Consider the following 17,756-nt stretch of genomic DNA (forward strand, 5'->3'; position numbering starts at 1 on the left):
CCTCTTACAGCTGTATTAATAAAACTGCAAGAGCTCTCTTAATTATATGAATAAATACTTTCTAAATGAAAGGAAAAATCACTATTATGCTGTATTATGCGTCCTGATTGCATGGTTCAGGGGAGGTTTTATGTTTGTGATTATGCAGAAGTGTTTAGCAGAACCCTGAGAGAACCCTGCAAAAGAGCTTCATTTTGGGAACCTGATGCGCATGGATTCAGATTACCATTTGGCCCTGAACTGTAACTGTACACCAGTATTTATATGGGACCTAATTTCGAAATAAGTATTACATTTGGCCAAACTGTTAGTGAAACAACAGACTGTAGCTTGCTGTTTATTGACTGGGCAATTACTTTGTTAACAGAAAGAGTGGATTAAAGAAGGTTGACTCAACCGTTGAATATTCTATTTATTATGTGGTCACCTACATATAAATCAGAAAGAATATCAAATGTAGTGTCATGTCAAAGAATATTGTCATTTTCCCAGTAGACGTTTGTTATCGTTGTACACATGCAGTTGCAAATTGAGCAATGTACATTCTGGTGGGGTATCTCAATCATTCCTGTGGTCATCAATCAAAAAATTCCACATCATTAAAGAATAATAATTTTTCTATGTCTCAGCTTGATTTTATTTTGCCTAAATATGTCAGTGGGAGAGACTACATTCAGTGTCTGAGAATCAGAGATTACTCTGCCCTCACCACTTGGATCATCATTTTATTATGCATCATTATGGTACGGTCTTTGCCCATATATGTCGATTACGATCGGCAACACAGCTTGTGACTTGTGGAGTTCACAGTGTCCTGACTGGTTCAGTGAATTCTTTTTGCTCTCAGCAGTCTCAGATTCCTGCAGAGAATAATTATGGTGAGGTATTGAGAAAAAAATGCATATAATTGTTCTCAAAAGTACAAGAGTAAATTTGGGCAATTTGTAGACCAGATTCTAGTTGCACAATATTTGAGTAGTGTCTGGTCTGGAAACCCCATGTTGTGTAAATATCCTTGCCACAGATGTTCTCTTGACTGCATGGGAACATGACAAATCCTTAAACACGTTCTATCTATTTGAGGTAATTATTCTATAAAACAACGGGACTGAAAATATTGTAAAGGCAATTTGTTGGAAAATGAACTATAAGTGAAAAACTGTGTCAAAGCTCCTCTATTAAAAATGCTTCAAATATTTCCTGGGTGAATATACAGCTAATGGCTATGAATTCAGGAATAACTTGGGATTTTGACAAAACTAAGAGATTAATTGACACCTGTTGGCTCGTGATATTTAATTGTGATGAAGTGTTCAGATAATGGTTCGATAACCTTCGACAGTAGCACAGTTATTGAGTTACTGGACAAGCAATCCAGAGACCTAAACTTATGATCAAGGGATGAGATAAAATCACACAGTGGCCACTTGGACTCAAATACAGCTAACCTTAAAAGATGCGAGTTGGACAAATTTCTGCCAAAAGGCCATTTCTCCTAAACTCTTTGTGCCAATTTTAAATTGATGGTGTTTCATGCACCCAGGCTGAACTCCCCAACTGCAAGTAAGTAATCTTTCTCAATACACCCCAACAAAATAAACATAAAACTCCCAAATTCCAGAGCTGGCCAGAATTTCCCAACACTACTCCCCACCACAGAGTCCAACATAAGTTTCAAAAGCCTTTTCTGCTGGTAAAATAGATGATTAAAATATTAATGTAGAACACACATTTAACTGATAGAAATTGATTTAAAAGGCACATTGAACCCAGGAACAATAAATTCTAGTTAACACATTCTTGTCCATTTTATGAATTCTCTGGGAGACACGCACTCTGGGTCAGCAGCAGTGTCTTTTTCAAAATCTGTTAATAGCATTGAACAGCACCATTTCTTTCTTATTGTTGAAAGATACAACATGGAAACAGGTCCTTTGGCTCATCGAGTCTACACCGACTATGGATCACCCGTTCACATTAGTTTGATGTTATCCCACTATCATCCACCCCTCTTTACGCACTAGGGGCATTTTACAGAGGTCAACCGACCTAGAAACCCACATGTCTTTGGGATGTGGGAGAAATCCAGAGCACCCGGAAGAAAACCACATGGTCACGGGGAGAATGTGCAAACTCCACACAGACAGCACTTGAGGTCAGGATCCCACCCGGGTCTCTGGTGGTGTTAAACAGCAGCTCTGCCAGCTGCGCCTCAGTGCTGTCTTTTTAAAATATTATTATTAACTGGAACCTATTAAAATTGCTAATATCATATCATATTAAGAATGGCTAAATGAGATTTGAAATGCCCCCCCCCCCCCTGTGGGACAACCCACCTCCCCGACAGCTTCTGCAGAGCAAGGACTAGGTTTGTGACCCCATTTACAACTAACAAAATGTTTGGTTTATGAACAGTTCTCAGGAACAGAATCCTGCTGTAAACCAGGGAGGACACGTATCTTTTAATTCAAGTTGAAGTGGAGGAAGAGTTAATGAAATCCATGCCCAAGAGAAAAAGGAAAGAATTTTGAGGAGAACCCTGGCTATAATCCATTTGTTCAAAGTGAGGCACATGGCAATGACAAAGAATGATGTCATTGTAAAACAGCAGATGTTGGAAACATGAAATAAAATCAGAAAACATTGGAGACACTCAGTTGGTTGGACAGCATCTGTGGACGAAGAAACCTTTTTTGTCAATGACCTTTCATCAGAATTAAAAATTGCCCTGCTCAGTCGTCTAGAGTGGGTGATAACAAATCATCAGTTTATTATTCTCGGTTCAATTTTTGTTGTTGTTGAGAGCATTCATACAACAGAACAAGGACACAGGGGGGAGTTCTGGCAACGATCCAGCTGAGACATTGGAAAGTGTTGCACGCAGCAGGGATGTTAGCTACTTTGTGACATATTTACTTAATGCCTTGACGACATCCTGTTACTTCAGTGCATAACAGATAGTCTGTATGCGTTGTGTGTGGTGTGTGTGTGTGTGTTGTGTGTGTGTTGTGTGTGTGTGTGTGTGTGTGTGTTGTGCGTGTGTGTGTGCTACATGCAAGTGTAGTATTGGGACTGGAGGAATGTTGATTGATTCACCAGATATTAAAGAACAGAGTGACTGAAAACTCTTAATCATTGTTTTTTTTGTTATTAGGAAAAATTTCTGTCATAAAATATGAATATATTTTCCAAGGGAAATGTGCTTTAATTAAAAAGTTATTATATGATTAAATTGCATCGAGTACAATTTCCTCCCAGGACTGGAGCTGACTGCTTCAATTACATTAATAGTTTCTGTTCTTTCCCTGGATCCTAATATTATCACTTTGAAATTAGCCTTAAGAGAGTTCTCTTTATTGTACGGAAAAGGAAATGCCGAACACCTCTTTACCTCGGTATAGCTAACATCACAAACACGGGGTAAGGAGATTCCTGGTCCAAACCAGTGTAACGTTTTATATTTTCCATTAGCAGTCATTGAATACCAAATAATCTTGGCTGATTATCTTTCAGAGCTGCCAAGAATGTTGCTGGGCCCAATTGTGAGGACCTCAGATGGAGCAGGAACTGAAATTCAATCCTAAATCCTTAGACTATGTACAGCGTAGTACATTGTTGCTTAGTGTTTTACCTTTTACATTTAAGGAGCTGCAGACAGTTTGTTCAACAGCATATTATTTGGTTTGTTTCCCAGTAATCTCCTCATTCCTAAAAACCTGATATTCTGCGGCACCAGCCAATGATGCATACTTTTAGCTCCTAAATAAGCACCACTAATATTTTCGTTCAGGCATAAAACCGACAGTCACTCTCAATACAACAAAGTCAACATTATAAACAAAACTATCACCAATATTGCAGGCCAATGAATTTAGGCAGTAGTTCAATGTGTTGATCTTCGGAAATAATTTGAGATTTGCTCTCATGTTACAAAGCCCAGCTCAATACAATTACTGCCTTGTATGGTTATTTACTGAATCACTGAAGTTCTGAGCTATTTCATTTTATTTCTGCTTTAATTCTCAATCAGCTATTGTCATATGCCATCTGTGCTGTAAAATTCTTGCTAATAAATCACATATTCCATCTCTTAATAGAAAGCAGCACCCAATGTATCAATGCCTTAAACTGAGCTTCATAGTCCAGCATATCTGTACCTCCAGCCATGGGCATCCATGTCTATAGACCCTACCATGGCCAAGCCCATCTGTCCACCCTACTACAGCCAAGCATACGTATCTGTCTATCTTACCACAGTCCAGCCTACTCCAGCACGATCTAATGTATCTGTAGACCGTACCATAGTCCAGTGCATCTGTATACTCGATCAAAGTTTAGTGTATTTATACACTCTACTGTGATCCAATATACCTGCACACACTAACTCTAGGCACATTGAATAACTGTATATATTGCTGTACACCACCTTTCCCCAAGCATGTTCATGGGATATATGCTGAACAGGAATTAGATCTAATAAGAAATATTTTTTCTCAATTTACTGAATATCATTATGTGGCCAGAACGGTTTAAAAATAAGTGTCCACTTTTAGCAGTCGATTATTAATGCAAATCTAGCACACAGATTTGAGACTTTGTGAGACATATATACATGTTTTAGAGCATTGTTATAATTTATTTTAATCAGTTAACAAAAAGTATCAGAGGCTAAGCTTAGTATTTGTTTGCATAGAATTTTTCAAATGAAATACTGAAAGTGACATTCATAAAATGTTGTATAATAACAGCCTTGATACAGATGTAACTAAATGTGCTTCTGCCTCATGGATGTCTGATGGTTAGTATGGTTTCAATGAACCAGAGGACTCCTTTTCCGTGCAGTATAACCCTATGTCTTTGATTCCTTATTAGTGGTTTGAATTTTTCAACTCTCTAATTTCAGCTTCAAACTTAATTGACTATGATTCAATAGCTATTTTAATGGCTGTCTTCTGCACAAAACTATTCCTATTTATTTCTTAAGTGTAACTCGAAACACTGTTGTTTGCTGCGTCAGTCATCTATCGCTCATTCAGACGCTTGGGGACTCTGATTCTGAATTGCTATATTTTTACATGAGCAAACAACAGCATATCACCTAAACTTCAGGTTTACTAATTAATACTAAATATTACCTGAAGAGGAAATGCCCAGCACATAGCTTGAATGTTTAATGTTTAAGGCATTGAATTAAAGTGACCTAGTCATTGTAACAATGTAAATATCAAAACATGATGTTGTTCTACAGAATTCAGACCATTGATCTAACAAGAATATTTGGAATAATGTATGTATAAAATTAATCAAACGTAAAGCAGATTACCACAGCATTTTCTCAGAATGGATTTCATTCACCGCTAGTTGAACTCCACTACAATGACAGTGTCCTCGGCTGCTCATTCCTCTCAAAGGAGTCTTATCAAAAATTGGTGACAGATCTGCCCTCATTTGGACAACACTTGTCTAGTGTTAAAAGACTATGACAATTCAAATTCCCACCCTTCTCAATGCCCTGGTGGCACTGTGGAACAACTAAAACCATGCATTAAAAAGTGGCATCAATTGCACTAGTAAATCACAATATAGTGTTGCAAAGGAGACAAGTATTGTAAGAGTGTACTGTCGGAGAGGGGGATGTCATCCACAAATGCAAAGTTCCTTTAGATAGACTGACAAGTACAGTTTTGGCAGTGCTGTGCTTTAAGTATTTGCTTTGTGCGGAGTTAAGTTACAAGTGTCTTTATGCACACGACGTGACCTCTGTTATCTACACTTCAATTAAACATTGTCTTCCTAATTATGTGTTAGAATTTGTCAAAGGCCAATTGGTTGCATGAGAGATAAACTTGTATTGCAGCCCACTAACTATACTCTCCTAATGAATAGCATAAATCGCACATCATAAAGACAGTCCATGCAATTCATATTATTTACATATGTGCTGCTTCATGCTTCAGCCTGAATGTGTTTTCGCATTATACGGCTAAAGCCAAAATGTGGTGGTTTTTGCTTGTCTGCCAATTTCCATTGCACTCTGTGGCAGAGAATGGAGGTTCCATGTCGTTGCTAAACACCAGTTTTACTTTAGAATGTATAACCGTAGTTTGCTGTACTTGTGCACCATAGGAATTAACAGTGCTGATACCACCCAGAGCTGGAGTGGGCCGGGAAGATTCTGTTAGTGCATTGCGACAACCCTTTAGAACCTAAAATAAATGACATGAAATATTTTCAAGTATCAAGGCCCTTTGAGGAAACCAGTAAAAATAAGAAAGAATAATCTGTTCTATTGGGAATCCAGCTCAGGCACACCAATTGAAAAGATTAATACTTTGTTTTAATCACTGCTCCACAGAATTGATGACAGCATTTTTGATCTTAAGTTCAAAACTGTAGAGTTAGACTGAGCTAGTCATCGAAATACTGCTATATAACAAGACCTATTGGACCCTATTATTCTGTTTTTTTGCACTTTGTTAAACTCAAGCCAGAAACCATGGAGAACCATGATATATAGAATGGAACATGTCTATTTTCCAGAGGGCTACTGTGACAATGAGCCAATGTAAGTGTCATTGGAATAATTGCAGTTCGTGTGCCCAAGACAGAGAACTTAGTAGTAATAATACAAAACTCAAGCAATTGTAAGAGAGTTATGAAATTCCATATCCTCACACCCCTTTGTGGATTTAACACTAAGGGGGTTTACAGTTATTTTAGGATCTAAAGGGTTCAACGGAAACAGCTGTAACTTGGTGCCTTGCCTTTTCTTTTATCAAAATTTGCATAGAACATTTATTTGCAGTAAGTGTGATCAATGTCACGTGATCGTAAGAAATTTTAAAGAAACAAATACAAATTCTAAAAAAATCGACAGCAACATTTTTCTTTCTTAGCTCAGCACTGATGTCCAATCACGGGGACTCACGAGGATTCTTCCAAGGCATTGACTACCAGTTCAAGGATGTCAGGGCAGTGGTCGGCAATCTGCTGGAGGATGGTGTTGGCGTAGTCCTGAAGTTGGGAACTTTCTTTCTCACACTGTTCAAGCTCAGCGTTCAGCTGCAAAACAAAAGTGGACACAACTGATTTTATCCATTCCTCAGGCTACTAAGTAAAGTTAGAAGACTGGAGGGCGGCACGGTGGCGCAGCGGTAGAGTTGCTGCCTTACAGCGACAGAGACCCGGGTTCGATCCTGACTACGGGTGCGTGCCTGTACAGAGTTTGTATGTTCTCCCCGTGTCCTGCGTGGATTTTCTCTGGGTGCTCCGGTTTCCTCCCAAAGGCGTACAGCTTTTTAGGCTAATTAGTTTGATATAAAGTGTTAAAGAAGGAACTGCAGATGCTGGAAAATCGAAGGTACACAAAAATGCTGGAGAAACTCAGCGGGTGCAGCAGCATCTATGGAGCGAAGGAGATAGGCAACATTTCGGGCCGAAACCCAAGGTTGCCTATCTCCTTCGCTCCATAGATGCTGCTGCACCTGCTGAGTTTCTCCAGCATTTTTGTGTACCTTAGCTTGATATAAATGTAAATCGCCCCTAGTGTGTGTAGTATAGTGTTAGTGTGCAGGGATTGCTGGTCGGTGTGGACTTGGTGGGTCGAAGAGCCTGTTTACGCATTGTATCTCCAAAACTAAAAAACAATGTCATCTTGTGTTGTAAACACTTTGTAGATGTCGCTCCACTTATTTCCACTCCTTCTGACACAGTGACAAAGGGAACTCCATGTATATTCAGTGACAGAAAAAAAATTGCTAGAATTCCACCCACAATAGCTTTTGTAAATGTTAAATGCTCCTTAAAAAAAAAATGCTTCAGCCAAGAACTTGAGAAGCCAAGAATGTTTGGTACTCCGTTTAAGTAAGAATTCAAAGGGCATCCATCCAACAATATCCATTATTTCCTACATCCACAATGGCTTGAAGACATTAGTGAAGTGAATTGCCAGATTCAGCAAATGCTATTTGATTTACAATTGTCATTTTTATAGCATTTTATGGAGAGACCATTCTCTGATATATACTTTGAAACTCATCCAAAATGTTATATTCAGTGTAAGTTAGTCTGTACAGCCACACATTAAATATTCACTGCTGCCAAGAAGGCAGGCAGCTGACCACCGTTCCAGCAACAGTGCCAAATACTAAGACATGTGGAAGGGAATGGGAAGTTGCTCTCGGCCACAAGAGTGACTATTCCTCCAAGTCCCTCTGCTGCCATGCAAGAATATGTCAGACACAGTGACATTTCAGAAATGGCACTTTTACAATGGAAATGCTCTCAAAGGTACAAATGTCTAATCCAGCAACCTGTAGCAGTGTATTCCTGTACACTCACACTGCATACCCATACATTATTGCACCTAAAGTTTGTAGTTTATTGTGTGTAGCAACTTTCTCCTTTTATGTCACCAATCATTCCACCTCCCATCCTGCCCCTCCATTGCCACCAAAGGGTGCTGTCTACGTGGAGTTTGCATGTTCTCCCTTTGACCATGTAGGATTCCACCTGGTGTTCCTGTTTCCGCTCACATCCAAAAGATGTGTGGGTTAGTAGGCTATTTGCCTCTATCGTTCCATTCCATCCATCTGCTCACTACCACGCTCTGCCCCCCCTCAACCGCGTCACCCCATCCCAGCTGACCGCACGCACTGTCAACTGGGACAACTTCAGATCTCTCCAGCCTGCCCCCATCCCTCCACCCTCTCACAATGCCAACTTTGCCCTCCTCAACACCAGGTCGCTCAACAACAAAGCCCTTGCCCTCCATGAACTAATCCTTGACAACACTCTGGACTTCCTTCTGCTCACTGAAACCTGGCAACAACCCAATGTATTCTTCTCCCTCAATCAAGCATCCCCACCTGGATTTAATTACATCTCCAAACCCCACCCCTCCCGCCATGGAGGTGGCCTAGCTGTTATTTTCAACCAGAACTTTCGGATCACTGAACTCACCTTCCCCCCAGTAGCATCATTTGAATTCCTCGCCTTCAAAGCCCTTTCCTCCATGACAGTCATCCTCATTTACCGGCCACCTAAACCAAAACCCTCCTTCCAATCTGACTTCACTGAACTCCTCACACTTGCCTCATCCCTCTCCCCACGTCTGCTGCTACTTGGTGACTTAAATATTCATATGGACTCCCCCACCTGCAAGCTCGCATCTGAATTTTACTTGACAACTTCTCTCTCACTCAGCACGTCACCTTTCCCACCCATGACAAAGGTCACATCCTTGACCTGGTCTGCTCCACAAATCAACCGGTACTCGACCTCCATCCATGCCACTTCCCCCTCTCTGATCATAAGCTTATACGGTTCACCATCCCTTCTCCGACACCTCGCCCCCGCTTCCTCTGAGAAATCACCTTCCGTAATCTAAAATCCATCGATCCCCACCATCTCTCTGATCTGCTCTCCACCACTCTCCCCCTGGACTCAACCCATATCTCACCTGATGATCTCACAAACCATCTCAACTCCACCTTGTATACCTCCCTTAACATTCTGGCCCTCCTCAAAACAAGAACCGTAACTTTTAACACATCTTCACCCTGGTACACACCTGCACTTCGTAAGCTGAAACAGACTGGTCGCCGACTTGAACGACTCACAAAGAAATCATCTCTCACAGTCCACCATGAAGCTTACAAACTCCACCTCATTGCCTACAAAGATGCCCTCATTGCTGCAAAATCTGCCTAACTCTCCTCCATATTCACCGACCCCTGCCTAAACCACAGAACCCTCTTCTCCACAGTGGGCAACCTCCTCAAGCCTCGAGCCAACACTCTCCCTACCTCTACTCCGGTTCTCTGCAACTCATTCCTCCACTTTTTCGCTGATAAAATCAGCACCATCTATCAATCTTTATCCCCTGTACCCGACTCCCCAGCATCTACTCCACCATCTACCAAGGCCCCTCCTTTCAACATCTCCACTGACCTCCTTACCCTCCTCCACTCTGCTTCCTCTCCCAGTTTGACCTGCTCACCCCTACTGAAATCTCCAAACTCATCAGCTCTTCCAAACCCACTACCTGCTCCCTCGACCCTCTCCCCAGTCCCCTGCTGAAGTCCTGCCTCCCCGTTCTCTGCCCCTACCTCACTAATCTCTTCAACTCCTCATTGTCCCAAGGTATTGTCCCCTCCGCTTTCAAAACTGCTGCTGTCACACCAATCTTAAAGAAACCTGGTCTTGATCCCTCCTCTCTCATTAACTACCGGCCAATCTCAAACCTCCCCTTTCTTTCAAAAACCCTGGAGCGTATCGTTGCAGCACAACTTCATTCCCACCTCCTTGCGTATAACCTACTTGAACCCCTCCAATCTGGTTTTCGCCCCCTCCATAGCACAGAAACCGCTCTCCTCAAAGTCCTCAACGACCTCCTCACCTCTGCTGACACTGGTTCCCTCAACATCCTCATCCTCCTCGACCTGAGTGCAGCCTTCGATACAGTGAACCATAACATCCTGCTTACCAGACTTGGGAACCTTGGCATTGAAGGTTCTGCACTCAGCTCGCTCTGTTCCTACCTTTCCAACAGATCCCACTTCATCTCTCTCCATAACCACACCTCTGCTACAGCCACAGTCACTCAAGGCGTTCCCCAAGGCTCCGTACTCGGCCCCCTGCTCTTCATCATCTACATCCTCCCCCTTGGTCAGATACTCCGCCACTTCAACCTGGACTTCCACTGTTACGCCGATGACACCCAGATCTACCTTGGCACCAAATCCCCCCACAACCCCCCCCCCCCCCTCTCCCATATCAACTCCTGTTTGTCAGTTATAAAAACCTGGATGCAACATAACTTCCTCAAACTCAACAGCGATAAAACAGAATTCCTCCTCATAGACTCCAAATCCACACTCAGCAAAATCAATAACCCCACTCTCACCATCGACGGCACCACTGTCTCCCCATCTCCCCAGGCCCGCAACCTTGGCGTGATCTTTGATTCCACCCTCTCCCTTGAGCCTCACATCCGCCATGTCATTAAAACCTCCTTCTTTCACCTCCGCAACATCGCCAAAATCAGACCCTCTCTCACACCTCCCGCTGCTGAAAGACTCATCCATGCCTTCATCTCCTCCCGACTGGACTACTGCAACTCACTTCTCCTTGGCATCAGCTCCACCTACATCAACCGACTCCAACTGGTCCAGAACGCAGCCGCCCGACTCATCACCCACACCAAATCCTGGCATCACATCACTCCAGTCCTCAAACAACTTCACTGGCTTCCATCTCCCACCGGATCACCTACAAAATCCTGATCCTCACCTACAAAGCCCTCCACCATCTGGCCCCCCCATATCTCACTGACCTCCTCTCCCCCTACCAACCCTCACGGTCCCTCAGATCCACATCAGCTGGTCTCCTCTCCATCCACAAATCCAACCTCCGCAGTTTTGGGGACAGAGCCATCTCCAGGGCAGCTCCCAGGCTCTCGAACTCCCTCCCCCAACTGATCCGCAATTCCGTGTCCCTCACCATCTTCCAGTCCCGCCTCAAGACCCATCTCTTCACCTCTGCCTATCCTTAGCCCCACGTCCCCCCTTGGGGAATTCATCTGTGCTTGAATTGCCTCTATTGTGTTTTGAATTAAATTCTGTCTTTAATTTGTGTACTAGTCATGTCTCTACTATTTATTTCATTCCGCATACATGTTTTTCCTCTACTTGCTAAATTTTTGTAAGGTGTCCTTGAGACTCTTGAAAGGCGCCCATAAATAAAATTTATTATTATTATTATTATTATTATCGTGTTGGTAAATTGATGGGATTGATGTACAGTTTGAGGTGGTTGATGGTTGTTGACTTGGTGGCTGAAAGACCTGTTCTGTGTTGTCTCTCAATTTTCAATGTTAAGTGTTTATTATTGAAAACAATGGACTGTTGGCTTTTTGGTTATTGAAGGATTAATATTTCCCCCTTAAGTGAATCTCGCACTTATTATGACTTTGAAAAGAATGTATAACTTAATTGGTTAATGAGTAACCTGATCAGTTATACTTAAGAGTCATGAAGTCATCGTGGCATGGAAACAGGCACTTTGGCCCAACTCACCCATGCCAAACAAGTGGGCTAACTGAGCTCACCCCACTTAATGTCATCATTGAAACTGCCTCTACCACTTCCTCCGGCAACTCATTCCATTTCCATGGCACCCTGAGTGAAACTTCATTTGATATGAATCTAATCGATTGAATATATTAATGCTTCATGACACGCAATAACGCAAGTTTCCGAACATTTGTGTTTCCATTTTGTAAGGAGATTGCAGAGATAAATTATAATTAAACAAATGGAATTCGACATTGCAAAAAATTAGAAAGTAGATTTTGGGTATTCTTTCTAGAATCACAAGGGCAGTGTGATCAACAATTGGATTATAAAGTAATGAAACTAAACAGTTTCTATCGCAGTACAAAACTGTGCTGATAAGACTGATTATTATTATAATTATCCTGTAGCGAACATAGTGATTTCACAATTCAATGCTTCCAACTTGGAGTGTTCTCTCAGAGCATGGGAATGCAATCAATGATTAACCAACAGTGTGCTTTCTGCAAAGTCCCCACTGGAGCCCCATCCCCATCCTGCACCACTCTGACATCTTCTGTACCATCGTCTGCACTAAATACAGAGTGGGTAGAATTTAGGATGTTTCAGGAGAATAAATGATCCTGTATTGAATTTGTTTTGTGTAAACAGAAATACATTATGAAGAATGAGATAGTCACAGCAAAATGGCAGTGTTTCTGCTACATTTTGTGCATATATTACTCTCATTCTATATATTTCACACAACATTTTCTATGCTCTTGTTGGACAAGAGTGCATCATTCTAAACGCAGATAACGCTGTGTGAAAAAATTACCCGTCAGATTCCCATTAAATTGTACCCCTTTTACATTAAACCTATGTCCTCTGGTTCTGGGTAAAAGACTTGGGGTAGTGGATAACATGATGCTGTTTGGAAAATTAAGAAATCATAATTTTAAAAGTACCATTTACTGTATGTGCAGCTCGCTCCCATTGACCTGTGTTGTCAAGTGAATGGATTTGAATTGATGGCAGATTTGCCCAACATCTCCGTGATTTGTAACACCGCCGTGCCAAAGTGTCAAAATATTTGTACAGTCTAATCTACAACAAATGACTGCCTCTCGGAACAATTTACAGTCCTTTCCGCCAGAGGTTATGAGAGAAACAATTCCCTTGGTGGTGGTTACAAATGTCTATACCCCACGCTCACATCCTTACTGGGTCTTTCCCATTCAAATGTTTTTTCTTTTTGTTTGACGATTGCTGTACTTTCGCAGTTTTGAGTCAATGATTCGTTTTAGAAAGAACTGCAGATGCTGGAAAAATCGCAGGTAGACAAAAATGCTGGAGAAGCTCAGCGGGTGAGGCAGCATCTATGGAGCCAAGGCATAGGTGACGTTTCGGATCGAGACCCTTCTTTAGTCTGAAGAAGGGTGTCGACCCGAATCGTCACCTATTCCTTCACTCCATAGATGTTGCCTCACCCGCTGGGTTTCTCCAGCATTTTTGTCTACCGTTGAATCAATTATTCCATCTCTTAGCAGGTTTACCCACAAATTTACCAAAAAAACATTGTATATATGCATATTCCTATGAACAGAATTTTAGTGACAATCTAGGCTAATCATGTTTATCTGGGCCAGGGATGTAAAATAGAAATGATTGGACAGCATTAACCATGTCTGAGTTATTTGAAATTCAATGCAACTATTTTCAAGATAGGAAATCAATAAACTGTGATGATCATACAACAAGGGGTTAATACTGATAGAAATCTCTACATCAGGGGTACAGATAGGAGTTTCTGAGGTTGGAAATGAGACTCCAGGATGGTGTGTTCTCTTCCTGGTGCCAGTGTCAAGGGTAACCCTGGGGGAACATGGCATATTCTGAGTGGGGAGAAGGAGCAAGCAGAGATTATGGTCCACATTGCTACCAATGACACAAGGAGAAGGGAGATGGGGTCCTGCAAGGAGTATTATGGGTGTTTGGTAACAGGTTTAAAAACTGGACCCTCCAGGATTGTGATGAGCTAGTGCTACTAGCTAGTGAGGCAAGGAGTTGAAAGATAGTGCAGTTCAATACGTGGCTAAGGAGCTAATGCAGGAGGGTGGGATTGTATATGGATCACTAGGATCTCTTCCTGGGCGGGGGAGACCTGTGCAAGAGGGATGTGCTGTATCCGAACAGCGTGGGGGATTAATGTCCTGGCAGAGAGGCTCGTTCCTGCTCGCCGGAAGGGTTTAAACTAGTGAACGTGGGGTGGAAACGTGAGTAGTAGCATGTGCAGAGACTGATGACAAGATCGAGGTTATGGGGAGCAAGTCTAAAAGGAAGGTGAGACAGGGACAGTGATGAACATAGTCAGACTGGTGGGCAGAAAGTAAGTTTACTTCAATGCAAGTTTCCTTGAAAGGCTTTCTTGATCGTACAAACAGAGGAGGGATTATATTGGACCTTGCATTGGGAAATGAGCCTGGTCAGGTGACAGGTATTTCAACATGAGAGTATTTCAGGTGAGGTGATTAAACCCCATCATTAGTAATGAATTAATACACAAGATGTAAAGGAACATTGAATATATATCTGTAAATACAATTAGCTGCAGATATCCAATTTGCATTTTGCTCCCACAGATTAAAATATCACTAGATCTCATCTTCTCCTCTGTTTTGTTGCAACAATGATTAACGGATAATTATTTGTACTAAAAGGATACAAACTATTAAACAGTTTAATAAATAGAATTTCAGTAATGTGCCTTAGGAACCCTTGGAATAAATATTTATGCTCAGTTCTGGTTACTGCAGCTGTTAATGGCTTTACTCAAAATAAAACAGAAACAAAGTGCATGCAAGATACAAGGATAGTGTGGAAAGGAATATAACTGTGGGGACCTTTATTGTTAAACTGCATACCCTTACACATTCAAGGCCAATAATATCGACTCAACATTTCACTACTTCACAGCTTGATATGGGACCATAATAATCAGACAATGACTATCATTAGATAGGATTATTGTCTGATTATTCCTTGCAGCACATGAGGCAAAGGGGTTATCTTATAGAGGTGTATAAAATAATGATGGGAATTGATAGGGTGAATGCACAGAGACTGCCCCAGGGTGGGCAAGTCAGGAACCAGAGGACATAGGTTTAGGGTGAGAGGGGAAAGATTTAATAGGTCAGAGAGGCAACTTTTTCACACAGTGGATGGTGGGTATATGGAATGAACTGCCAGAAGAGATAATTGAGGCAGGTACAACAGTATTTAAAAGACACTTGGACAGCTACATGGGATAAAAAGGTTTAGAGGGATATGGACAAAATGTGGGCAAATGGGACTAGCATAGAAGGGGCATCTTGGTCACCATGGACGAGTTGGGCCGAAGTGCATTTTCCGTGCTGTATGTCATTATGACTATATCCAAGGCCTCAGAAAACCAAATTCAGTCAGAATTAGATCAGAGGTTTTTTGAAGCTACCCACAACTTGCGATTCATGTATACCTATTTAGCTACAGAAATTATGTTTTAGATCAGTATTTTATAATGACGGACGACTGCAGAAATTGTAAAATTTGTACCTCCCCACTTTCAGCAATACTATAACTGACTTTTAAATCATAGAACTTTCCTTCTGGTTTAAAAAATAAAATAAAAAAATCATAAAGGAACGGCAAGTGTGTAAAGTGATCAACATGCAGCACTGACACTTCAATTCAGCTAAGCAATTAAGACAGATAGTTAGTTAATTATCAACTTCACCACTAATTTTCATCCTGCACTCAAATTTACTCGGACCATCTCCGACACCTCCTTCCCCTTTCTTGATCTCACAGTCTCCATCACAAGACTATTGACTGACGTCTATTACAAACCCACTGACTCCTACAACTATCTTGACTACACGCCTTCCCACCCTGAGTCCTGCAAAGCCCCTATCCCCTACTCCCAATTCCTCCGTCTACGCCGCATCTGTACCCAAGATGAGGTGTTCCATACTGGAACATCAGAGATGTCCTCATTCTTTAGAGAACGGGGGGCTCCCCTCTCCCATTATAAATTAGGCCCTCACTCGTATCTCCTCGGTACCCCACAGCTCCGCTCTTGCTCCCCCTCCCCTAGTCGCAACAGAGACAGCGTCCCCCTAGTCCTTACCTTCCACCCCATCAGCCGTAGCAATCAACACATAATCCTCCAAAATCCTCCACCACCTCCAATGGGATCCCACCACTAACCACATTTTCCAATCTCCACCCCTTTCCGACTTCCGCAGAGACCGTTCCCTCCGTAACTCCCTGGTTAGCATCCCTTCCCACTCAAACCACCCCCTCCCCATACCGACAGTCCATGGGGCCATCATCGCGACCACCTCCGATAGCCGTGGAGGTGTGGCAGCCCGCAGTCCTGCAGAAAAGTCCTGTCTGCCTTGACCTTGACCAGGTACTGCAAAGCGTTTATACATCGCAAAGTGTTCTTCACACTGCGCACGTTGAAAAATTGTGCACTTTGTGTAATCGGTATTGAATGTATAGCCTCCGAGAATGTGTATTGTATTTATTTATTTCTGGAATAAAGTATATTTTGAAGAAAAAATAATAATTCCTTCTCTCCAGTGATGCTGCCTGTCCCGCTGAGTTACTCCAGCTTTTTTGTGTCTATCTTAAATAGTTAGGGACAGCCGTTTTTGCTCAGAGCATGTCTATATTTTAAGGGCAATGTCTGGATTAGGCACAATATAGAACGGCAATGCAGAGGAAGTGATTCTTTACATTGGAATGCTATCCTTGGATCAGCCATACATTCATCTTGAGTCAACTGTGGTGAAGGCAGGATAACTGATGGCATTTCATATTGATCTTTTTTCTTTGGATTACGGCATCAGAATTAATTGCAAAATCAGTCGTGTATTATTTCTTTGTTCAGCTACATTCCAGAAACAGGGTGGGGAAGACAATGGGCAACAGAGAGCATGACTCAGAGCAACAAAATAAATCCAAAGCGGTTTCAGAATGAAGGTCCCTACCAAAACTTCCTTGTGGCATTTGAGACTCGGTCAATAGTGCTATCATCTCTGACGCAGAAGATTGTGGGTTTAAGTCCCACACCAAAGCCTTGGGCACAACATTCCAGGCTGGTTATCCATTTAATGAGTCCATTCTTCCAAACAAGGCATTGAGCTGAGCTTTGCCACCACCACCACCCATGAAGATGTAATAGACCTTGTGGTCTGTTGGAAAGAAAAGCATTTGCGATGACCTAGTCCGTCAGTTAATACTTATCTTTCAATTGAAATCACAAGTACAGATAAATCTGGTCACTATGATGGTGCAGAAATGGACTTCCATTCTATATTGCAACACTAACTACAGTTCGAAAGATTCATCATTAACTGCACATGACCTTACAATCTACAGTATATAAATCAAAAGCCTTCATTACATCTCTGCTGGCCTGGCTGTCCCACCAGAAGTGGACGGCACTCAGTGTTGCTGCGTAAGTGCAGGCACTGTGAGGGCTTGGCTGTAACACAGGGGAACGCACTGACAGTCCAATGACCATTCATGGAACTGATTTTCTCAGCAGAAAAGTCTTCTGCTCCAGGAATATGCAGATTGGACCAACATGCAATGGATCCTGAATGTTAATTTCTGTGTTCATCCATTAAATTCTGCCTCTTCTTGAAGTTTATT

General features: G+C 42.0%; 1 protein-coding gene across 3 annotated transcripts in view; it reads right to left on the minus strand.

The window, feature by feature from the left end:
- Positions 1 to 2,695: 2,695 nt before the first annotated feature.
- erc1 (ELKS/RAB6-interacting/CAST family member 1) overlaps positions 2,696 to 17,756 on the minus strand; it is a 425,697-nt gene continuing 410,636 nt past the window's right edge. For all 3 annotated transcript variants that reach the window (XM_033037518.1, XM_033037519.1, XM_033037520.1), the window contains one exon: positions 2,696 to 7,062. In XM_033037518.1, the coding sequence (XP_032893409.1) occupies positions 6,925 to 7,062 (138 nt within the window). In that variant the 3' untranslated portion in view covers positions 2,696 to 6,924. The remainder of the gene's footprint in view (positions 7,063 to 17,756) is intronic.

Source organism: Amblyraja radiata, chromosome 19 (assembly GCF_010909765.2).
Source record: "Amblyraja radiata isolate CabotCenter1 chromosome 19, sAmbRad1.1.pri, whole genome shotgun sequence".
Lineage (NCBI taxonomy): Eukaryota > Metazoa > Chordata > Chondrichthyes > Rajiformes > Rajidae > Amblyraja > Amblyraja radiata.